Raw genomic sequence first — 24464 nt, 5'->3', positions numbered from 1 at the left:
TGTACAAAGTTACAGCAGTACAAATTAACAAGTGTACACATTATCACATAAACATTTGTACATGCATAGACAGCTTGTATATATGTTCAGTTCATTGTGTGGACAAGCCAGAGGGTCCTGAGGGTGACAGCACAAGAACTGGATTTTCTGCAGTGGCTCCCAGCTTGTGAAATGCTCTCCCCAGGGACGCTTGCCTGGCCTGGCGCCATTGTTATACAGTGGTACCTTGGTTCTCGAACTTCATCAGTTTCGGGAGTCCGTTCGACTCCTGAAACCATTCGAAAACCAAGGTGCGGCTTCTGATTGGCTGTAGGAGCTTCCTGCACTCAAGCAGAAGCCGTGTCGGAAGTTCGGCTTCTGAAAAACGTTCGCAAACTGGAACACTTACTTCCGGGTTTGCAGCGTTTGGGAGCTGATTTGTTCGGGAACCAAGCTGTTCGAGTGCCAAGGTATGACTGTATATCTTTAGGTGCCAGGCAAAAACTTGCCTCTGGCCTTTTAGAAGTAGGTGGGATGGTTTTAATGTATTTCTTCCACTACTTGGTTTTAATGTATGTACCTATGTGGGGTTGTTTGGTTGTAAGTTGCTTTGGGTTGCCCTGGGCAAGACAGAGAGACTTAAAAATTTAATAAATAATAAATAAGCCTATAGTGAGCATCACCTGACATTATTTGCTCTGCATAAGCACTGGTAAAATACATTTATTTCATATCTCCCACCTTGGTCCATGATCAATAGTCCACTGAGTTGAGTCCACTATAAAGCAAATAGGCATGGTGAAATATCCCATTTGAAAATATACTACTGGCCAGATTTCCTTCCATTTGTGGAAAAGTCTCTCACGTCCAATGAACAAATCAGCTCTGACGTGTGGTCTGAAAACAAGGAGTACTAAGGAGAAGGGAAATACAATTTTATACCAACCAAGGCCACCCAGGTCCTCATCCACCAAGCTGCAGCTGCTTAGTCTTAACACTTTGATCTCAGCTCCAAGGTTTAGCGCTTTCAAAATCAGCTTTAGGTTCCCGCCAACGCATTTATTCCAAGAAAGGTCTAATATCTCCAGTTCAGGAAGGTGAAGGGCAGCATCAGCTGAAAAGATTAGCAACATCTTGTGCTTACTGAAATAAATAGGCCTGGTCCAGTGCCATTCAACCCTCTGCACCCAGCTGCGTATCTTCAAAATAGATCAGACCGTATACAACATTCTCTCCCGCTTCTCCCAACATTCTCTCACACTTCAGTGCTACCAAGAAACAAAACCCAGAATGGGTCTGTGAAGTTCAAGTGACTTGAGTCTCAGCAGCTAGGAGTCCCCCTAAAGGGCAGGTTTGACTCCTCTCCCCCCCCCCCTGGAATCATTGGGTGCAATTCTCCCATGCATATAAATGGTTGTCATTTATTCCAGTGGAAAAGTAGAGTGCTGTACTGGGGCACATTGTTGTGGTTAAAGCAAATCTATGTGACTGAGCTTTTCCTGGAAGAAATCGTGCAGGAAGGGTGCCAAGAGGAGCTGCACAATGAACCTCCAAGCATTCTCTGTTCACAACCAGGAGGCCTACCTGCAAAAGTTCATCTGAAATTAATGGGAGCTGAGCAGCAACACAACTGCTTATGCACAGCTGCTGTTGCAGCAAACCTCCCTGGCGATTTGGGCTCTATATTGGCAATGAGAAATGTGCTTTTCCTATACTTTTCTAAGAGGCACCTCCCCTGAACCATGTTCAAACATCGAGAAAAAACACATGGGATACAATCCATCCAATGTTGAGTACATTCACCCTCCAATTACTTTCAGTGAGGGATGTGCAACCTAACCATATATGTTTGCACATGGAACTGTCCCACTGTGTCCTCAATGGGAGTTATCCTCAAGGAAGAGTGCACAGGGTTTTGGCCACAAGTGTGCTAAAATCTCTCTGACAGAAACAACTGCATATATTTTTTTCTTGAAATTAAGATTTCTACAAACATGGAAGCATCCACAATGCGGAGGTCCCAGCAAGGGTTACAAAAATTTAAAATTCAGAATTCAGAATAGTTAAATCAGATTAAAGTCAAAAGAATAGGGAGGGTCTTGAAAACACACATCTCAGGTGTCAAAGGTCAGTGTAAAGACTGCATCTGTATTAGCAGTCTCCATCCAGCTGCAGGTTGTCACACAGACCAAGGGATTTTCTCTTTGTTGCATCAAACGTAAAAGGATGCAGAGAAAACATCCCAGTTTGCATGACAAGCTTCTCTGTAGATACTGTAGCTGCCAAGGGTGCAGTTTCAAGTGACCACCATATGAAGTGCACATCATGGACATAATCCAGAGGAAGTTACGTGTGCATGTGTTAACTGCATCACAGATAAGCATTACCTATGTGCATAAAGTTCCACTGATTTTAATGGGACTTGGATGTGCCTAATTTTTACTCTGTGTTGCTCCTTTTCCACAGTACAGATATTTGCATAAGAGAACAACTTTATTATAGCTTTGTTATAGGAAGATCAAACAGAACCAGCCTTGTAGGCAAAACAAAGATAGGAACAAGCCTACAGAGTTTCTGACAATGGAGCAATGTTTTTGTTAATTTGGGAATCAATAAACGATGCAATTATGTCTTAAGAAAGAGCTCATATTGCTTTACAGGACACAGTTAAATGAAGAAAAAGAAAAGAAGTTGCCAACTTCTATAATTAACTGTCAGCAGGACTTGAGATCACAAAAAATATAGCTCTTGATGTCTGGAGACTAGAAGAAAGGGGTTGAAAGAGATTCTTTGGACAGTGGCAAAGCATGATGCTGCTCATGGTTTGTAGTGTTTTACGTTTTTCAAAGCTTTCATTGTACTTTTGATTTAGTACTCTGAGCTGCCACTAGAAACCTATTTGAAGAGTTGGATATAATTTCTTGAGTGAAAGTATGAATAATGAATAAACAAAAAAATAGGAAAGCCATCTGGGAAAGAGAGAATGAGAACGAGGGAATGAGAATACTACAATTAAGTATTATCTTATACTGCTCTATGTCTAGCAAAAGATCTTTAATGGAAGGTGGTTATTTCAGTACTGAGAAGCCCTTCAATGAAATGTATTCTCTGCATAGAAATTGAACTTCTGTTCCCCTTTCCATACATTTGATTATATCAGACCTAATGAAAGTAGATGGCTCTGTAATGCACCTCCTGATAAATATTCCCAGGTATCTGAAGAAGTGTGCATGCACACGAAAGCTCATACCAAGAACTAACTTAGTTGGTCTTTAAGGTGCTACTGGAAGGAATTTTTTTTGTTTTGACTATGGCAGACCAACACGGCTACCCATCTGTAAACGATTCCCAGGAATGTTTATTCAAATTACTGTCTCTTTCCATTTGACATTCGTGCCCAATTGATATACTAGCCCTGTGGATTGGTAAGATGGAGACATAGATAAGGAAAGCTAGAAACATTTTAAGGCATATTCTTACCTAAAGATGCAAATGAATCATGCTTTAAAGAACAATTGCTGAGAAGCACAGATTTCAGTTTTGGTAAAAAACGGAGTCTGCTGAGAAGGTGGTCGGAAGACTTCCCAATGCTTTTATTTAATGATAAATCCAGGTCCTGAAGACTCGACAAAAGGGGAATTACATGGGCTGCAAAAAGATCAAAGGATAGTACAGCTGCAACATAGTAAACATCAACTCCAAAATCAACCTAAAGGAGCTGAAAATATTCAAGCATGTCCCTTCCTTCCACTCATCTCTCTCACTCCCTTTTCTAGGATATTAATATACTATGTTATTTGAAAACTGAAGAATGGAAGATGATCAAATTTCATCAAATCCAGTGATGCCACTAAATCTTAACCTTAGCCAATAAACTGTCAGTTTTAGTATATTAACCAATTGATTGATTAAATCTGCATAAATTTGAATATGAATAAATATACTTTTGAAGCAAAAAGAATTTTGCTGCTGTTTTCAGATCATGCACCCACATGTTCCAGCAGCCACAAGCTTAGAACAGGCACTACCGGTACTTCTTTACAGATGCCATCTGCTGCCTCCGTATTTTAGAAGTACTATTTACATTCCAGTGGATGATGAACTTCATCAGACTGTGCCAACAGCTTTGTAGCAAAACAGTCCCACCAAAAAGCAAGAAGTGGATATCGTAATGTTTGTGTGAACTCTGAAGTTTGCAGAAGTGTTTGTGTGTATACACACACACGAGTGGCCAACCCTGCTCCCACCACCAAACGTACACTTAGGCTCCATTGGCATTATACATTTAAGGCAGCATCATACCACTTTAAACAGTCACAGCTTCCCCCAAACTCTCCTCAGGGAACTTAGAGAATTGTAGCCTCCTGGTTTGTACACAAAACAGAAATCCTGACACTAATTAAGCCATGTTGATGGAAACAGCTGGGGTGGAGGGGGAAAGCACTGTGGAATGCACCAAAAAAGCCAATGTCAGTGTGATCCAAGGTGGCAATGTGGACACACCCAAGTGCAAATGTGACTTGAAATGCAGTGGGGAGGGGGAAGACTAAATTGTACCTAGGCATAAGCAGCAAGTTAGAAAATATGTTGGAGAACCCGGAGAGCTGGTGCCAGACAATACTGGGCTGGGCTGCTTATATTGCTTATTATAATACCTATTATTTTGCCAAGTAGTAGCCTTCCAGATATTGTGGGACTTCAACTGCCATCACTCCCATGTAGCATTGCCAGCAGTCAGGGACAATGGGAGTTGTTAACCAATATCTGCTGGAGGGCACCATGTTGGCTAAACTTGCTGTAACTTTAATCAAAGACATTGCTGGTTTGGTCATGTCCACAGAATGGATCCCCAAGGATGTGCTCCTTATGTGGTCCTCTAGATATTGTTGTGCTCCAGCTCACATCAGCGCATGCAAACATAGCTAATGAACATTCTGATATTATGGGATTTGTAGTCCAGCAACATCTGGAGGGCCAGAGGTATTTCTGAGCTAGTGGGAGAGATGATTGATTGATTGATTGATTGAAGATAAGATAATCTTCCAATTAAATATTCCACATAATGATTTTGCAAAAACGATTCTACGATTAAATGATTCTGCAATATCTTACTTAAAACAGTCATGTCCTCTTCTGTAATACAACACTGATGAAGATTCAGGACTTCTAGGTTCCTTAGCTCGGCCAAATGAGCTGCTAAGTACTTGAAACCTCCTCCAATCTCTTTATTACATGACAGATCTAATTCTCTTAGTTCCAGCAGGTGCTGCAAGGCACTAGCTGAAATAAAATAGGCACAGGAAGACAACTTGTCAATAATCAATTTGCCATCAAGGAAATCTGTTGTTAGCCTCCTTTAGTCCTTTTGCACATTCCTTCTCTTCATTGGCAGAGGCTGGCGAAAAAATAAATTAAATCAAATGATGTTGAAATTTGGCAATTTGAAAATTCAAATTTGTTATTTTTAATTTCAAATGTTTTCAAATTACACTTAGATAAAACTGGCCCAAATCTGATTGATAAGTAGACCTGAAGCACATTTGGGAAATATTTTCCAGCATTTTTGCCCTAATTTGGATTTGTGGGTGTGTATATATTTCTGTTGTTTAGTCGTTTAGTCGTGTCCGACTCTTCGTGACCCCATGGACCAGAGCACGCCAGGCACTCCTGTCTTCCACTGCCTCCCGCAGTTTGGTCAGGCTCATGTTTGTAGCTTCGAGAACACTATCCAACCATCTCATCCTCTGTCATCCCCTTCTCCTAGTGCCCTCCATCTTTCCCAACATCAGGGTCTATATTATATATTTCTAACTCACATTTATTCCAAAATTTCCAGTTATAGATGTTGACAAATGCATACGCAGAATATATTTAAAGCACATTCAAAGAATTCTGAGTACTGTAGTTTGTTAAGCGTTGCAGGGAATTGTAGCTCTGTGAGGGGCGAACTCTTTGAGGGCGGAAATGTTCTTCAAGTACTTTAAAGGTCTGCTGTGAACACAGCTTCAGTTTCCCATCTGCAACAGAGGTATAATCATAGAACCTCAGAGTTGGAAGGGACTCAAGGGTCAGCTAGTCTAACCCCCTGCAATGCAGAATAATATTCATGTACCTTACAGGGTTGCTGTAAGGATTGCAAGAAGATAATGCATCTGAACAGTCAGAAATTCTGTGCACATGCTAAGTATCATTATTAAAAGTCCCAGCTGCCAAATCATCACCCGAACTTCACCCCCGAAGACACACTCTTGACAGATGCCAACCAACTTACCTAAACACTTGAATCCATCTGGTTTTAACCCACACCTGTTCAGATTAAGTACTTTCAGTCCTGAGACATGCTTTAATTCCTGGGCAATACTCTCCAGGCTATATCCTATCTTTCTGTTAATTGACAGATCCAGTACTTCAAGGTTGTGGATTTTGTAGAGCTGCCGAGCTGAAAAGAAGCCAGGGGATGAACTGGTCACAACATATTCAGAGCAGATAATGGAAGAGAAATGTAATAAATTTAAAATAGGTTTATTATTAGGAAATCAGGGCCCTTGGAATTTAAAACAAAACAAGAAGGTAGTTCTAAATCCAATCAAAAAAGGAAATATTATTTGCCTCATGATAAATAAATGGGCAATAATTTCATTTATCTAGTTTCTAAATATTCTTTTTAAGGTCATGTCCAAGATGTAGTTATCTGGATGTTGTCTGGACTCCCCAGAATAACCACATAACCTTTATGTATGCATCTCTCTTAATGGGAAGTGGACAGAGAGAGGGAGGGAGGAAGAGATACTACACATATCTCATTTTAAAATTTAACCCCTTTAGGATTTGAAAAAGGTTATCCTTCTGTAACAAACATGAACCAGTCAATACCTCACACATCTTGAGAGACTGCCCATGCTTCTCAAAAGCCAGTCAGACAACATATGCCAATTATGAAGTTTCCTTCCTCATGCTAATGAATGTTAATTTGCCTTAAAGGTAAAGTAGAGGACCCCTGACAGGTCCAGTCACGAAGGACTCTGGGGTTGCAGCGCTCATCTCGCTTTACTGGCCGAGGGAGCCGGCGTTTGTCTGCAGACAGTTTTTCCAGGTTATGTGGCCAGCATGACTAAGCCGCTTCTGTCGAAACCAGAGCAGCGCACGAAAACGCTGTTTACCTTCCCACCGGAGCGGTACCTATTTATCTACTTGCACTTTGACATGCTTTTGAACTGCTAGATTGGCAGGATCTGGGACCAAACAACGGGAGCTTAAATTCATTTAAATGTTGAACCAGTAAGGGAAAAATTTTCAAATGTTGATTTGATCAAACTAACTATATCTTTTGATACACCTCACTAGCAATTTGTCGTTCATATCGTGCTATTCATTTTCATGACATTAAAATGTTTTAAATTGTTTTTAACAGGTTCTTATTTATAATATTAATATTTCTCGCAAAGTGCTTCGAGGTTTTACACCATACTACAATCAAGCAGTTTGTAGATTTTATCAAATAAATAAACGATGCGTTCATTTCAATCACTAGTGCAAGAAACCAATGAAATAAGGTGTTGCCAGTTCCCATGTTATGCATGACTATAGTCAGTGCTCTTTTTTTCCCCTGGGAAAATTGGGGCTAATACCCACCATGAAGTTGTTATAGTAAGTACCACACTTTTTAACAACAACATCCCCTGAAAAAAAGCATTAACTATAGTTACTTGCTGAAAGCCACAGTAAGTTAAAGGGCTGAGCTAAAATGTGAATCTGTACCTCCACTATTTGAAAACCATATTGGAAAATTTGGGCAGGCACAATACAAACCGTATTTGAAGACCCCTAACGCATAAATCACAGGGCACAACCTGCCAGTTTTCACACAAATTCTTTAACGCATTCAAGTGCAGCAGGTTTAAAATCTTGATTCCATACAAAGTGGTATTTGGTTTGATATCTAAATAAAATGCTAAAACAGTATTCAAAGCTGCTACATCACTATGCCATGGGCTCTTACCTAGTGATTCACCATCTTCAGAAGTTAGACTGCAATCCATCACTTTTAGTGTTTTGAGTTTATGGTCTTTGGGGATTTTTTGGATTAGAAGAAAAAGCTTCCCACCAATGTTGGTATTCCATGATAAATCTAGTGTTTCAAGGTGAGGAATTACTTCAAGCGCTTCCCCTGTAAATAAGCATTTGATACTATTTTATACATTGATTTGAAGAATCAGAAGACAATAATGATCGCATCATACTTTTTCACTATTTAAACTTTGGTTTAAGAAGATGTAAGAATGTAATACCGTATTTTTCTCTCCATAACACTCGCTTTTTTCCTCCTAGAAAGTAAGGGGAAAATGTCTGTGCGTGTTATGGAGCGAATGCCTACAGATGGCGGGAGGGATCTGCTGCAGTCGTGAGCAGAGGATCCATGGTTCCCCTTCCTTCCCTCCTCTGTGGATCGCTTTGAAACAGCAAAGCGGGAGAGTGTTAAGCGGCTTGTGTCTGGTTGGCTGCTTTAAAGCAACTGTGCTCTCTGTCCCTCTCTCCTCCCCACTCAGCTCGCTAAATAGCAGCAAAGCTTTTCAGCGAGCCAAGCCGGGGAGGAGGGAGAGAAGCAGAGCCTGCTTGTTTTAAAGGAGCAAAGCGAAGAGGAGAGGAGCCACTTACACGAGTGTAAGTGGCTCCTGTCCGGTTGGCTCCTTTGTATTGAGCTACCCCAAACTCACCGTCAGATCACATGTCTGTGGCCACAGCATGAACCACAAAAATCATACATCCACTGTTTCATTTAGAATATTTTTTTTCTTGTTTTCCTCCTCTAAAAACTACGTGCGTATTATGGTCAGGTGCGTGTTATAGAGCGAAAAATACGGGTAATTTCAGGAACATACATACACAGGTTTGTGTACCCAATTACAGCCCTACTTCAGCAAGCTCATATTTGCATAGTCTGGATGCAGCCTTAGGACTTATCCACATTTACCTTTCCTCTGCTCTTTCCAGGCACAGTCTGCACGTTAAAGCACTTGGAAGTGTTTGAGTGCTCCCCCTTTTTGCTCCAGAGCTTTCCCCACAAAAACCCGCTCTTTTAACACTCAGTAGGAACAAGTGTCAACCCACAGTTAACCAGAACTGCCACTTACTCCAACTGAGGGCTGAAGAGGGGTTTTGCTGGGAAAACTCCAGGGCAAAAAAAATCAACACGCCTGGATACGGTGCTTTAAGCATGGACCTGTGCCTGGAAAGAGCAGGGTGAAAGGTAAGTGTGGACAAGCCCTGTGTCTGAAATGGAATTGCAGGACTAGGTCCCCCCAATCCAGATTAGAATTTACCTAGATCTCTAATGAAATAACTCACTGTAATAACCTCTCGGAGTAAGTTATGCAATTACTGGATGATACCTAAAAACGAAAGATCCATGGCTGTGAGTCTGCAGTTGTTCAGTCGGAGGACTTTCAGCTCTTGCAGACATTTGAACGGAAGGGTAAGAGACTTTAATGTCCCTCCTATTAAATCATTCCAGGAAAGATCAATCTCTTCCAGGCCTGGCAGCAAATGTATTATGGCAACTAGGGGAGAAAGCAGAGTGAGAGATAAACCACTGCTGATATAAGTGAAGGCGGCATGACTGCACTGTGTGTGCACATTAAGGTTTATTGAGGCAGATACAAAAAGCTGCAAGGTACTATTGGTACTACAAGTAACTCTGTGTAGCTCTGTTCCTACATCTGCAAAGAAGGGGGTGGGGGTTGATATTTTAAGACTAAGATGGCTCCAATCCATTCATCTCCTCCATGCGCCTGGGATATCAGGTGGCAGCAGAGAGGTGACCAAAGAAGAGAACCTCCGGCCTGCAGACCAAACTTCACCCACCAGCCCTCCTCATTTGGTCCGTGAGGTCAACTGAGGCAAGTCGCACCTATCCAGCTTAACTCTTATATAATACCATGTGTGTTGTGGGGGGCAGATATGGCCAGGACTTGGCTGAAAGAGGCTTTGCAGGGGCTACCAACTTTTGTAATTTTGATTATATTAAGGGGCTATATTTTACAATAAATAAACACCCATAGCAGTTGCCAACAGATTGTGATTAGGGCAGAGGGCCGTCTCCATACACTGTGCATTGAGCTCACGAAATCCTTTTGGCACACCACAGCTCAGAGTAAATCCCTGACTGCCGAAGCTTGCTTTCCCTTTTGCAAGTGAGCCTAAATTTTCATCTATGCATACAAATCATCACATGAAGATTTTATGTAAATTTGTGCCATAGGCCTGTGCACTCAAGTATTTAACAACGCCTCTGAAGCCATTACTAAAGTGACAAAATACATATCAAAATGTATACTCACCCAGCTCCATTATATCTGTTGTACTTAATGCACAATTATTTAAGTCCAAAACCTTGCTAGAGGGCTGTTTGCCCAATTTCCCCAGGAAATTCTGGACTCTTTGCGGAGACAGCATTGAGTCTGTGGAACCAAGACAATGGAAATGTAGTGACCTGACTGGTTTTCAACAATCCCAACATTTGCTGAAAACCAACCAAACCATGCTTCTGATCGTGCAGGAGACTCTCTCCTGGTAGATCATGAACATATTTTTTCGTAATCATCGTTAACATGGAAAATGACTTCACAGCTGCTGCACAGCAGTTCTACATCTTCACATGATGACTCCAAAATCTGGTTCTGGTCCGTTACTGCCAGTTCACACTCTATTAGTATATATGTGAAATGACTTTTTGCCCCAATGTGCACCACTGTACACTTGCTTACATGGAATTGCATTTGCCAATTGACTGCCCATTCACCCAGTTTGGAGTTCCTCACAATCCCGTTGGCAAAACATTGGGACAACATGGTGGGTGAAAATGCTACATCTGTCTTCACTCACAGATTTTCAATGTTACATCTGTCTTCACTCACAAAGAGTTACTCTTGGAGCATAGACCCCCTGGGCAGACAGTCCCTGTTCTTCGAGTACTCTTTCTTATCACTATTACCTGGTGCAGGGAAAATCTGCTCCACCATTTGAGTTTCTAAACAGGAATCGTTCATTTTGTGTCCTTTGCTTCCTTTTCTACTTTCCTCTTTGGATTCCTCGTGGTCTGAGCCCTGGTACTGTTCACATCCCCCTTTCTCAGCAGAGCGTTTCTTCTTCTGGATCTGACTTCTAAAGAAGTTAAATGGGGATCTATGAAAAAAGCCATCTGCAGCCTTCTCTGTGCTTGTCCACTTTGCGCCTTTCCGAGGAGAGAGAGAAAGAGAGGCAGAAATTGTGTTTCGGATAGCACTTGCTCTTGAACCTGCCTTAAAAACAAGGTAGAGAAGGCCATGCACTGTGTACTATGTAAAAAGGTAAAGGTACCCCGTACGGGCCAGTCTTGCCAGACTCTAGGGTTGTGCGCCCATCTCACTCAAGAGGCCGGGGGCCAGCGCTGTCCGGAGACACTTCCGGGTCACGTGGCCAGCATGACAAAGCCGCATCTGGCGAGCCAGAGCCGCACACGGAGACGCCGTTTACCTTCCCGCTAGTAAGCGGTCCCTATTTATCTACTTGCACCCGGGAGTGCTTTCGAACTGCTAGGTTGGCAGGCGCTGGGACCGAATGACGGGAGCGCAACCCGCCGCGGGGATTCGAACTGCCGACCTTTCGATCGGCAAGCCCTAGGCGCTGAGGCTTTTACCCACAGCGCCACCCGCATCCCGTGTCCTATGTACGCCCACACAATTTCATTGTAAGAGAAAGTTCAGAATGTATTGCAACTCCTGCCATGATATGTACATAGTTATTACTTCCTAGCCATCTCTTCTTATTTTTCTGTATTTCCACACTGTCCAATCATCAAGGTCCTTGGGCCGTTCACAAACAAAAATACATTGAATCACAACAAAACATTTATGGAAACCATATCAATATATCCAAAATAAAAGCACCAGCACCAAGGACAGGGAAAAATTCAGTTTGTATTTAAAGGCAAACTTACCTTTAAGTTTGGGAAATTTTTACTTTGTGGTGTGTGTGATACTGTGCTTGGAAGCCTGGGTTGTTGGGACTTCAAATTGCAATGCAGGGTTGATTGAAAGCCCTCTTGCAAAGAGCCCCACACTGCTCTTTAAGGCTCTGAAAACCAGCTGAAGGGTGGTGGGAGCACACCTTGTTCTGGCAAAGGAACAATCAAGAGCTCACTTTGAGCTCCTGGTTCTTCCTTTGCAATACCCACAGCAAACCTGAAATCACATATGGCGTCAGGTGTGAGGGAGGTAGGAATGGTTTGGAGACCAAATCTGGCATAAAAGCCAGAGGTTCCCCACCCCTGTCAAACAATATTTACGCTTGTTAACTACTGAACATTTTGATCTGTTGGTTGCACCTGGTTTTAAGCATTGCTTCCTGAGTTCTTGGGACAGAGCATGCTAAAGCTTGGAATACATAAAACAGAATAAGCACTGCCAGAGGTTTTTAAGAGATACAGTAAAACAACCTACCTTCAGCTTCCATTTTTTTTAATCGAAAGGTTGTTTTACCTTTCCAAGTATTTTCATGGCTTATGAAACAAATCAGCTTTGATGCTGATCATCCTTTGAGTTTGCTCTTGATTCAGTTGCTTTATTGCTTGTCTTCAGACACTTTCTGTTCTCATATTAGCTTTCTCATGCAAAATTCTTGCTTTGCTGCGATGGTGAAGCAGGGACAAAGGCTCTTCAGAAGAACTGTGCAGAGTTCAAAAGTATTTTCAAGGGAGATGATGGTCCGGTGGAAAGCATTACCGTAACTTTTTCTTTGATGCGTCTTTTGACGGTTTTGCCCGACTACCTCCTTGAACACTTCATTTGAACAGTCTGGTCAGCATTTTTTGTGTGTAGTGGGGTAGGATCATTCGAAGAGAAAAGAGGAAGTAGTTGTGTAGACTTTGATACCGGAGCCTCTTACATGTGACGGATTGCTGGCAGCTGGGAAGGCTGAGTCACTTTATAGCTCAAGTTACAAGACTACCTGAAGAAAAAAAGGATTGTTGTGTTCCCTTTTAAAAGTAACACTGATGGAGTCTGGGAAAAGCCGAGAGATCAAATAGCTAGCATATTTCTGTGGAGATAAATCTATGAAGCAATATTATTACAGTGTGTTCATTTCCCAAAAATATCTTATACCTATTGTGATTTAGTCTTCACAGTTAGTCCTCATGGTTAGGGTAGGATTCATAATGAAATCTGCCAAAATCTTTTGAAGAGAGTGATCTGGCCAGAAAAATGCTCTGTTTCTTCTGGCCACAATACTTCTGCCATTAATTTAACACATTATTTATTTTTAAATTTACAAAGGTTTTCATCCCGGCTTTGGCTGGGGAGGGCGGGATATAAATAAAAAATTATTATTATTATTATTTCTACTATGTTTGCACGGACAAAATTCATTAAAAAATAAATAAATATATTTTTCATTAGGTTTTCACATAATACATCTTAAGAACATCATATGTTACCATTCTTATTCTTCTGTGACTTCCCATATCACTGCAATGACAAAATGCCTATTAGGCAGATCACTATCATGCCATTTTACAGATTCAGAATTGAGGCTGAGAAATTAGTGACTTGTCCAAGGGCCAAGACCCATGGTTTCTAAACTCAGTACTTTTTCAAAGACAAAGGCACAATTCTTGCCCATCTGGTGCTTTAGAAGGCAAAATCTGTTGGAGCATCTGTCCTGTTATGTACCTTCCCAGACCTACAGATGTTGATCTATGGCCCTTCTCTAGGCGCCCTCTCTGAGGAAGGTTTGGAGGGTGGTGACAAGGGCCTTTTCAGTTGTAGCTCTCTGCTAGTGGAATGCTTTCCCCAGTGAGATCCACCTGGTGCCAGGATAAACATCCTTTTGGTGCCAGGTATTTACTTATCTCTTCTCCCATGCATTTGAGAGATGATTTGTTGGATGACATTTTTTGTTGCCAAAGCTTTTGCTGCAGTTTTAACAGGTCTGTTCTAGGGATTTTTGTATGGTTTTATTGTAATATATTGGGTACCCCCTTCATTTCTTTTTGATTTCATGTTATGCTTTATGTTTTTAAATCTTTGTAAGCTGCTTAGAAACTTTTTACACAGCAAATGCCTAATAAATTGAATTGTTAATAATAGCAATGCAAAAATGTATCTGTCTTTGAATCTAAGAATAAAAAGTAAGAATTACTAGTTGAAGATTCAGGAAAAAATGGGAGTAGCACATCAGATGAACTCATTGGATACACACTTTTGCACTGCACACCCATGAGATGAAGTGCCAGAAAGTCAAGGAACACACCAAAGTATTGGAGAGATTTCAGTGCAGAGCAACCAGGAGGTGATGGATTGATGAAGGAGTGTGTACATAGAACACTGGTTGAAAGACGGGTGATGTTGGGTAAATACACCATTCTGCAAATATACAAAGGGTGTGAACACACAGGACAAGAAAAAGTTAACTCTGGTGATGTACAGAGTTATGGAATAGCAAAATACTGAAGGCAGTGGGTGGCTGTATTTGGTCTTCAGAACCTCAAGCTTGGCTTAGTCTCTTGCAAGAATCTCCAAGAGACCTCCATTCCTTCCAAACAGGTCTGGTTAACAGATGATGTAGTTATTTTCTTTATTTTCTGATGCCTCCAGTTTTGTGGCATATACTGTATTCATTCAGGTGGTATAATCTTCTGCATTTCACATAGATATGGTGATCACACAACTTTGCTAGTATATACTAGATGTTAAAATCCCCAGAACTTTACCATTTGAAAGATGAGATGTGCAGCAATACTAAAATGTGCAGCCTTATATGATATCACAGTAATCCAGAAACACAGAGCACTGCCTTATACTGGTCCATTAGTCCAGCCAGCACAATATTGTCTGCACTGACTGGCAGTGTCTCCCCAGAGTTTGAGACCAGGAATTTCACTTCCAGTCCTATCTGGAGATGCCAGGGATTGACCTTTTGCCTGCACCTGTTCTGAGCTACAGCTCTTCCTCTTTTGCTTGTGAAAATTGGTACCTAATCACTGGAAGTGAGCCACCTAGCCACCAGGTTCATGCAGCACCAGACCTTTTCATCTCTGGTTGAGGAGGCACTGCCTGCTTAGCTTGTAGCTTCAGCAGTGGTGCGGTGGGAAGGCAATGAAGTTAACTGCCCCTTCCCATGGCTTCAGTTAGTATTGAGCTGCCCAAGAGGAGATGCTCCAGCCCCAGAAATGAAATCATGGCGAGGGAGCTGTTTCCCCATATAATTATGGAACCTTTAAAAAGCAGCGGTTGTTGCAGTAGTTGTTGAGGAAGGGCTGTAGCTCACAGGTAGAGCTTCTGCGTTGCATGCAGAAGGTCCTGAGTTCAATCCTTGGCATCTCCAAGTGGGGCTGGGGGGGACCCCATCTGAAAGCCTGCCAGACATAAGAACAACCTGCTGGATCAGTCCAATGGCCTATCTGGTCCAGCATCCTGTTCTCACAGTGGCCACCCAGATGCCCATGGGAAGCCAGTGAACAGAGCATGACACACACACAATACCACTCTTCCCTCTTGTGGTTTCCAGCAGCTGGTATTCAGAAGCAGTGGTGCCTGCCCACTTGGCCCATGACACCATTTGGGCCAAGCACACCTGCCCTAAACCTAATAATTGAGGCTAGTATTGTACTGTGCTTGGAAGCTCCAACCATCAGCTGTGGATGACACTGAGTTCAATAGAACAATGGTCTGACTCTATATGGCGTGTTCTACAAGCTAGAGATAGCACAGTGGTCTAGGCATTGCAGCACTCACCTCTGCTTATACTTCAGAGGGACAGGACTGGGGGTATATCTGGGTTATCAGGCCATGCTTTTGTAGGAATAATATAGTCAGAAAGGGAATACTAGTGACTATTTTCCTTTCTCAAAGACATGCAGGACATTGTTTTCCAAAAGCAGGTTTTACTCAGGTGCTGAACTCTGCAACTATGATAAGGTCTTGGGCTTTCGTGTGTGATTTTCAGAAGAAAACCTAGCTTCCAAATGCACAAGGAAACAGGTTTCATAAGTTGTCTTGCATTCACATCGTACAAAGCACAGAAGCCTTCACAATGGAAGTTATCAAGTTACTAATGACTGATTTCAAGGAGGGCAGATTCTGGCCACGGAACTGCTTGGGTGTTTCTTGTGTACACACCATCTACAAATAGTATATTCCTTCCACTTCGTCACTATGATATGCCAGAAGGGGAAGGGACTAGGTGGACAGAAGAAGGACCGACCCTTAATGGGGACAACCTCGTTAGCTGCATCCCACGCAGCATCCTCCTTTGAAAGATTAGCGTGGATTTTTGTACTTTGCCTCATCATGACTCCTTAATCCGGCATATAGTCTAAGGGAATAATGCCATTAGAGGATTAATGCCACAAGTTGATTTGAAAAAAAGGATTTGCAAACACCAAAATCCTATATTGCATGCACTTAATCATGAAGTATTATTTTGAGGATTTCCTTTTCAGTTTAGTAGTGAGTCTAGTCCAGCCTAGGTGGTACTTCCCAAGAAGACACTCAATTCTGCCATCTCAACATAAAAGTTTACAGTTCAAAGGCAAAGAGCCCTCTATAGTATCAGACATACCCTCCAACATTTCTCTGAGGAAAATAGGGACGTCCTATTCTATAATAAAGATTTTACTATTTATACCCTGCCCCCTTGTCTGGGTTGCCCCAGCCACTCAGGTGGCTTCCAACATATTAAAAAAAAAATCATTAAAACATTAATCATTAAAAAAAACCTTTCTTATATAGGGCTGCCTTCATATGGCTTGGGAGTCAAATAACTCCATACCCTCCAACATTTCTCTGGTGAAAATAGGGATGTCTTAAGGAAAAGTAGGACATTCTGGGATCAAATCAGAAACTGGGATGGCTTCTGTAAATCTGGAACTATCCCTGGAAAATAGAGAAACTTGAAGGGTTTGATCTGATGCACATATATAGTTCCTGTGCAAAGGTACCTCAATGTGGAGACAGCAGCTCCAGTCATGTATTGATTTGTGCCTATGGGTCTCACCACCCATGAAAAGAACAAGGAAGATTTTGTTGATGAGAGAGCTCTATGTATACTCTGCCTATGCATTGAAGTTCAGCCCCACCAAAGGAAACCAGATTGGGGCTCATGGATAAGAGCATCAATATTCCCCATGGGAAGGGCTGTCGCTCAGTTGTAGAGCACATGTTTCGCACGTGAAAGGGCTCTAAGGTTTAGTCACTGGCATCTAGCAGTAGGGCTGGGAAAGGCCCCTGCTTGAGACCCTGGAGCAGGGTGGTCCAACTTTTCATATCAAGTGATCTGCAAGAGTACTTCAATATGGAACCCATGGGCCACACACTGCCTTGTCGCACTGGACAGCAGGAGCAAGGCCAACATTTGATGCCCCTCCCTCAATCTTTCCAAAGCTGGCTAAGCGAGGCACAGGGCTATGGGAAGGAGGAAGGAAGGACCCTATAGGAGCCCTCATGCTGCCTTCCCAAAGCCAGCAGTACAAGGGCTGAAGGCCACCAAAAGAGGCCCTGAGGGCCGCTTGCAGCCCTTGGACCATGCATTGGACCACCCTGCCCTGAAGAGTCACTGCAGGTCAATATAGACCAGTTGGAGAGACTATTAATCTGACTTAATATGAGCAGTGTGTGTGTGCGCGTGTTTGTGAGTGTGGGCTTGAAATGTGAAAAAAGTGCTTAAACTTAAACTCTGTGATGTGTTCTTCTCTTTTCCTCGGAAATAAATCCCATTACATCTGCAAGATGTACAGCTGCAACCACAGGACGATGATCTCCAGGGAGGAGACTTGGAAGGATGAAAGCTTCACCAATAGGGAATGGGGTAGGAAAATTGTGGACAGACAGCTGCCAGAATGGAAACACATCAAACTGTGATGATGTTTACCAGGAATTGCAAAACTGAATTGAAAAAGAGCAAGAAAACATCCACACTGCATTTTAAGCCTGTAATGTGTACTTAGCTTTAGTTTAGTCATGCTAAGGAACCTATATGTATTTCCTAGTGTTTCTTTACCAACACTGAAGTGCTGATAGGCACATGAAATCCCCATGCCCACAAGTGCTCCTTCATTCGCCTTAAGGAATAAAAGGGCGGAGGAAATGAAGGCATTATGCACACGGTACTTTGTCTGGCCTTGCATGCCATCAAATCTGTGCTGGAGAATGTGAGCATGGGGATGGTGTCCCACTGTACATACACTGTTTCCAAGCGATACATCTAAAACAGACCTGATAAATGAATAAATTGGTGACTAGAAAATATTTCCCACAGAATACATTTCTCTCAATTTTACCTGTGGACTGCCATCTGTCCAGATTTTAATTTGCTCTGAACTAATTTTAAGATGTATTTTAATTAATTGATTGCCTGGTTTTATGTTCTTATGTTCTTTGTATACTGTGTTAGTTTTATGATGTTTTATGATGGTTTGCACATAACACTAAGCCAAGCTATGGCTCAGTGTGAGTGTGTGGGTTCTCAAAGGGAAGCTCAAGGCCACTGTACTCTTCATCAGTCCTGTTTCTGCTCCATTAACTGGAGCTAAGCTATGGTTTGGATTGGTGTGAACCCTGGCTCATGGTTTGCCTCATGCCAAACAAACCACAAGCTGTAACCAAGGTTTCTTCTTGGTTTACAAGCTCATGATTTGTCCAGAGGGGACAGACCACGAGTTTGGATGATATGCTAAGCCAAACTACAACATATTTTGTGAGGTAGTGGGAGAACCAGAGAAGGAAAACAGTGCCCACAATCTCCTCTCCAGGAACCTGTGCTCTACTATGTGTTTGTGCTATGCCATGATTTGAACTGAGTCATTATTTCACTAATCCTTACGACGACCATGTAAAGTAGGTCAATATTATTACCTCCATTGGGGGTATTTTTGAGGCTCATATCCTGAGTTTACAGTCAAGGCAAGCTTTGAAAGAGCTTATTTCCAGCTTCATTGCTCAGCCTGTTAGTTCCTACACTACATTAGCCCTTAATATATCAAAAGTAATCCCCTTGCACTGAAGCATTTGCATGAATAAGTAATCTGATGAGTTCAATCAAGGCCTGCAAGCTACATTAATTGCCAGAGGCTAATTAAAATCATCATGACTAAGGATCACTGATGCTTCCATCTGGAATACAGATGTTTGGCTTGATTAAGGAGAACTCCACTGCCATGGCTGTTTAATAGGTCACATTTTAAATATTACTTATGGTGAATATTAATGCCAGCATCACTTTATTTCCAGTTAATAAATCATTAACTAAATAGAGCAATATTAAATATAATTAATATATGGATTTACAGATCACAGTAAAAATACACAGAGATAATACAGTACTAGAGAATTACTATAACTTTGTAGTGTTAACACTGAATTGTTTTAAAATATTGGATGCCCCTGATTTAAGCTCTTAAGGACCAGACTGCATGTGACATGAATCACAAGGTTTGACTTGAGTGCATGATCCCTTCCCTCCCAAAATAGATAGTCCAGCAAGGCCTATCCAGATCTGAATCCTTTGACTGGGTTTAGGGGGCTTTAGCCCTTAGCCACTAGCTGTGGCCCTGGTCTCACTCCCCCCAATACACATTGTGGATGAGGGAGAGTCCTGAGGCTTGAAGGGCCATATTTTGCTCTCAGGCCTGAGGTTCCCCACCCTTGACATAAAAGGAGCCCAGCTGGAGTGGGCCCACAGATCTACCTAGTTTAGCATCCTTTTCTCAAGAGCTGCCTGCCAGATGCAGCTGGAAGCACACAAGCCAAGCATGAAGTTGACATTCCTCTTTTCCTCTCTTAGCAGGAAGTGCCCCGGGCAGTATTGTAGAGCAGAGATTCTGGTCCTTCTTTTTCACCAATGAACCAGAAGGCTAAAGATTTTGTTGAACTTTTTGAGAAAGGTTTTAAGACACCGCGGGTGGCGCTGTGGGTGAAACCACAGAGCCTAGGACTTACCGATCAGAAGGTTGGTGGTTCAAATCCCTGCGACGGGGTGAGCTCTTGTCGCTCGGTCCCTGCTCCTGCCAACCTAGCAGTTCAAAAGCATGTCAAAGTGCAAGTAGATAAATAGGTACTGCTCCGGCAAGAAGGTAAACGGCATTTTCGTGCACTGCTCTGGTTCGCCAGAAGCAGCTTAGTCATGCTGGCCACATGACCCAGAAGCTGTATGCCGGCTCCCTCAGCCAATAAAGCAAGATGAGCACTGCAACCCCAGAGTCGGCCACGACTGGACCTAATGGTCAGGGGTCCCTTTACCTTTACCTTTAAGCAGGTTTAGTGATTTGAACTAGGTAGGTTTTAGTGATTGTGCTGAGCAGATGTCAGATGATGTCCCTTTTCATAGTTTGAAGTGAAATGTGAATGTATTCTCTATGTGTCCCTAGAAACTGAAAATGCCCTGGCACTTTTGAAAGAGAAACGTTAAGGAAGCAAATGCAAATATATGGAAAGCAGGTTTGGAACAGCAATAAAGTGCAATGATCAGATCTTCGGACAAAGGCTGGTGTCTCAGTACAGATAGTCAGAAGAGGATGTTTGAATAAAGTGACCTTTAAAAAAAAATAGCCACAGGAAAGATCCAAGAATGATAAAAACTGGATTTTAAGCTCTTTTGCAGCAACTCTGTTGTACATGCCAACCAGAATGCCACAATTAAGCCAGACAAGAATTAACCTAGGGAGTGTAAAAAAGAAACAGAAAAGCACGCAAGTCCTGCTGGGCTGTTAAGAAGCAATTAATTCAGGTCTCCAGAAAAGCTCATCTGCCTGACATTCCCACCCACATGTATGTTTGAACTTAAGAGCATTGTGGTCACTGTTGCCAAGCAGCCTGACAAAGCTTACCCATTGTATTAGATCCAAGCACCATCTAGAATTAAATAGGGAGACTGGAATCAGTAATGGGGTGGAAGCAGGGCAGTAAACTGAAATTCAGTCCCAAGAAGATGAGGATTTTGTTGGTAGCTCTTTGTTCAGGAAGATGGTGTTCAAGATGTCCCAGATGGGACTGCACTTTCCCTAAAGAATCAGATTAATAGGGCTGGGCGTACTCCTGGATGCAGCTTTGACACTGGAAGCCTAGGTAAGCTTGGTAGCCTCTGCAACAAAACCGTTTGCATCCTCTCCTGGGTGGAGAAAGCCTGTCCACAGTCATACATGCACCTGTATAATCTAGGGTTGACGGCTGTAATTTGTTGTACAGTACATGGGGCTGGCTTTGAAGACCATCCAGAAACTTTGGTTAGTTCAAAAAGTGGCCACTAAGCCAGGGGTGGCTAATCGGTGGCCCTCCTGCTGGATTACATTTCCCACCATCCCTGACTTTTGATCGTGCTGGCTGAGCTAGTTGGAAGTTGGAGCCCAAGAACGCCTGGAAGGCCAGATGCTTCATACTCCAGAGCCAGGCTGTTGACTGGGACCAGTTGGAAGTATATCTCCCTAGTATTGAAAGAACTTCTCTGGGTTCCACTCTGCCTGCCTGTATATGGTGGTGGGTTGGCAAAACTACTGGCTTCATTTCATTATTTATTATTTAGTCCCTGCTCCCCCAATTGCAGCAAATATTATGTGTGTGGAACCTGTTTAGTGGAAGAGTAATGCCTCTCTCTTGCGGAATTTCATGATAGTTTCTGTCAGGAACCAGCCTAAGTTCCCTGTTTTACGAGGCTAGAGTCTATTGGACCTTGGCTCACAGCAATGACTTCATCAATCTGTGCTGGAGCTAGAAGGCCTCTATGCCTGCTGATGGCCCTGTGATGAGTTCCTGGCTCTCATTGCCCTCCCAATCCCTGCACTCTCCACAGGATGTGCAAAGCATCAGACCCATACCAGGCAGGCCACCGCAGTCACTGAGCTCAATGGGTAGTATTCTAGGGCTGCCATATGTCCAGATTTTCCTGGACACTACTGGGATTTCAAAGACATAATTGACCACCAGGGGGAATTTCCCAAAGATAATGGGTCTTTTGGCATTTTCATTTTTAAAAATGCTTTTTGAAACAGTATTCAATTAAGTTTTACCCATGGTATACCAGTTAACATTAATAAATGCAACTAAGTTAAAAAAAAGGTAAAGGGACCTCTGACCATTAGATCCAGTCATGGCAGACTCTGGGGTTGCGGCGCTCATCTCGCTTTGTTGGCCGAGGGAGCCGACGTACAGCTTCCGGGTCATGCGGCCAGCATGCCTAAGCCGCTTCTGGCAAACCAGAGCAGCGCACGGAAACGCCGTTTACCTTCCCGCCAGAGCGGTACCTATTTATCTACTTGCACTTTGACATGCTTTTGAACTGCTAGGTTAGCAGGAGCAGGGACTGAGCAATGGGAGCTCACCTCGTTGCAGGGATTCAAACCACCAACCTTCTGATCGGCAAGTCCTAGGCTCTGTGGTTTAACCCACAGCGCCACCTGCTTCCCTCGCAACTAAGTTAGGTCCATTGATTTCAATGGGTCTATGTTGGGCAAAATTTCACTGAATGCCACCTTGTGGTTCAGTTAGATGCATTCCAAGATGGCATGTATGCATGGAGCACACTTAGGACCGCATTATTATACCAGCAGCTACGTTCTCCTGAATGAATCTACGGGGCCCAAATTTGCATAGAATCCTTTTAGGACAGGGAACCAATACCAACTCAAGGGCCACATTCTCACGTGGGCAACCTTTTGAGTGCCACATGGCACTGGTGGGAGAGGCCAGAGGAAAAAGAAGGCTGAGCAATGGTTGTTACTCTTACAGACTCATACAGTAATTTACATTTTACACCCAAACACCTGTCCATCCTCCAACTGACCAAGCAATAGACATGATGACATTTCAGCAGCACTTCCAGCCAGGTAAAAACCCCTGAAGAGGGTATGGTGCAGAGCCAGTGAGGGGCGCTGCCAGGCAGAAAGGTCTGGAGGGCTGAATTTGGCTTTCAGGCCTGACATTTCCCTCCCCTGCTTTAGGGAGTCTGGGGCACATGACGTCAAAAATTGAGGGCAGGCCTAGCATCATCTGGCATAACAGGTGACCCAGTAGATTAATCTTCTTATTAGAGAATGCTTGATTACAAATCCAAGGTACAGGCAGTGAAGCAGTATGCATCATTCCCATGCAAATCTGGTGCACGCAGAAGAAGTTTGAGCAAGTACAGTAACAGTAGGAAGTGGCATATAACAAGGTATGCAGGTCTTTTCCTGGGGAATGTCAAAGCCAGACTTCAGTTAGTGAATACTGTACTGAGAAAAGGGAGATCAGGGCAGAGTTAGCCTTGCGTGGGCTGGGCCAAGTTGTCTTCAACTGACTGCAGTCTCCAGTTATAGGTCCTTGGCAAGGGAGTGCTTCTCTGAAACCAGACAAGGGGGTGTTGTCAGTATTAATCACCCCAGTTCTAATTGTAATGTGTCAGGCTACCTGGAACAGGTAATTTGACCTGTCCCTACATCTCACTAAGAAATGGATAACTTGTGAAGAGGCCCTTAGCATCTCAGTTCAGCCTGAGAGGTGTTAACTAACTGACAGGGAGAATTAAAGAGTAAACTGTGAGCTTGAGCAGTATAGCCATCTGATCCGTCTGTTAGCCTCACAGTGTGCTTAACAGCACTTTAATCTTTCCAGCCCAACAGGATAAGTAATTATGGGGCAACAGACCTCTCATGTGGCAGAAGTAAACAGCTTCTTAAAAAATCAATTGTGGACTGATAACAGTCAGAACAATTCTGATCATTTTTCTGTTGCCGAGTGCATAATTTCAGGAACGATTCAGATTTTCAGAGGACGCACCAATTGCCTTAAAGACTAACACCAGCTTAACAGGTTAAATGTTAAAATAGGTTTATCAGCTCAGTGGAATGTGCTACTTGTAAGTAATTATGTGTTGTTTTTTTTACAGCCCTCCTGAGAGATGGTCTGGGAGAAGGGCCTGTGATGTCAGAGTGGGGAGGGCTTAAAGGCGGGGATGAAGGCTAATCAAGATAAATTGAGTTTGTATTTAAAGCAAAGTCATCGTTAGTTAAGAGTGTTTTGATGGGCTAATCCCAATGTGTCTTAAAAGCCAACCAAGTGACACAACCAGCCTGAAGAAAAGATCCACAGCGAAGTCACAAGCTCTTGGATATTCATACAATCTTGCCCAGTTTCAAAACTGAGGTCTTGGCAATTGCTGTAAGTATATACAATGGCTAATGATTGTAACTTATATGGAACATCAGGGTAATAAAAATGCCAGTTGTTTTAATGTTGCCTGTTGAGAAAGTGGTTGCTTTACATATGGAACCTGGCACCAGAAGTGTTCAGATAATCATCTAATATTTATGAATAATTGACATTAATTTAAAATTGTTATTTGTTTTTATTGTGTTTGAGTTATTTTTAATCTTATAAATGGGATTGGCCAAATGTGGAAAGGCAGGGCACAGATGTTTTAAACAAATAAAGTAACAGCTTGTTGAATTTATATTTCTAATTTTTAGCAATGCTGTAATTATC

General features: G+C 42.6%; 1 protein-coding gene and 1 long non-coding RNA gene across 17 annotated transcripts in view; both read right to left on the bottom strand.

The window, feature by feature from the left end:
* The window catches only part of LRRC31 (leucine rich repeat containing 31), a 30518-nt gene extending 17251 nt beyond the window's left edge, over positions 1-13267 (bottom strand). For 2 of the 6 annotated variants that reach the window (XR_013393126.1, XM_028731537.2), the window contains exons 1-9: positions 12456-13265; positions 10970-11209; positions 10317-10436; positions 9369-9536; positions 7979-8146; positions 6251-6418; positions 5092-5259; positions 3460-3627; positions 926-1093 (exon numbers count right to left, since the gene is read on the bottom strand). Coding sequence is in view for 5 of the 6 variants with exons in the window: in XM_028731537.2 (XP_028587370.2) it covers positions 926-1093; positions 3460-3627; positions 5092-5259; positions 6251-6418; positions 7979-8146; positions 9369-9536; positions 10317-10436; positions 10970-11209; positions 12456-12468 (1381 nt within the window). In the remaining variant the exon portion in view is untranslated. Of the gene's footprint in view, positions 1-925; positions 1094-3459; positions 3628-5091; positions 5260-6250; positions 6419-7978; positions 8147-9368; positions 9537-10316; positions 10437-10969; positions 11210-12455 lie in introns of all 6 variants that reach the window. The other 4 variants (XM_028731538.2, XM_077929785.1, XM_077929786.1 and 1 more) reach the window with 4 other exon arrangements.
* A 124-nt stretch (positions 13268-13391) lies between these two features.
* The window catches only part of LOC144327948 (uncharacterized), a 29894-nt gene continuing 18821 nt past the window's right edge, over positions 13392-24464 (bottom strand). For 8 of the 11 annotated variants that reach the window (XR_013393117.1, XR_013393121.1, XR_013393123.1 and 5 more), the window contains one exon: positions 20169-23322. This is a non-coding gene — a long non-coding RNA (uncharacterized LOC144327948). Of the gene's footprint in view, positions 14379-16218; positions 16330-20168; positions 23323-24464 lie in introns of those variants that run through there. The other 3 variants (XR_013393120.1, XR_013393116.1, XR_013393118.1) reach the window with 2 other exon arrangements.

This window comes from Podarcis muralis, chromosome 6 (assembly GCF_964188315.1).
Source record: "Podarcis muralis chromosome 6, rPodMur119.hap1.1, whole genome shotgun sequence".
In the NCBI taxonomy this organism is placed as follows: Eukaryota; Metazoa; Chordata; class Lepidosauria; order Squamata; family Lacertidae; genus Podarcis; species Podarcis muralis.
The sequence above is the reverse complement of the archived record's forward strand: the minus strand, read 5'-3'. Positions and strand labels throughout refer to the sequence as shown.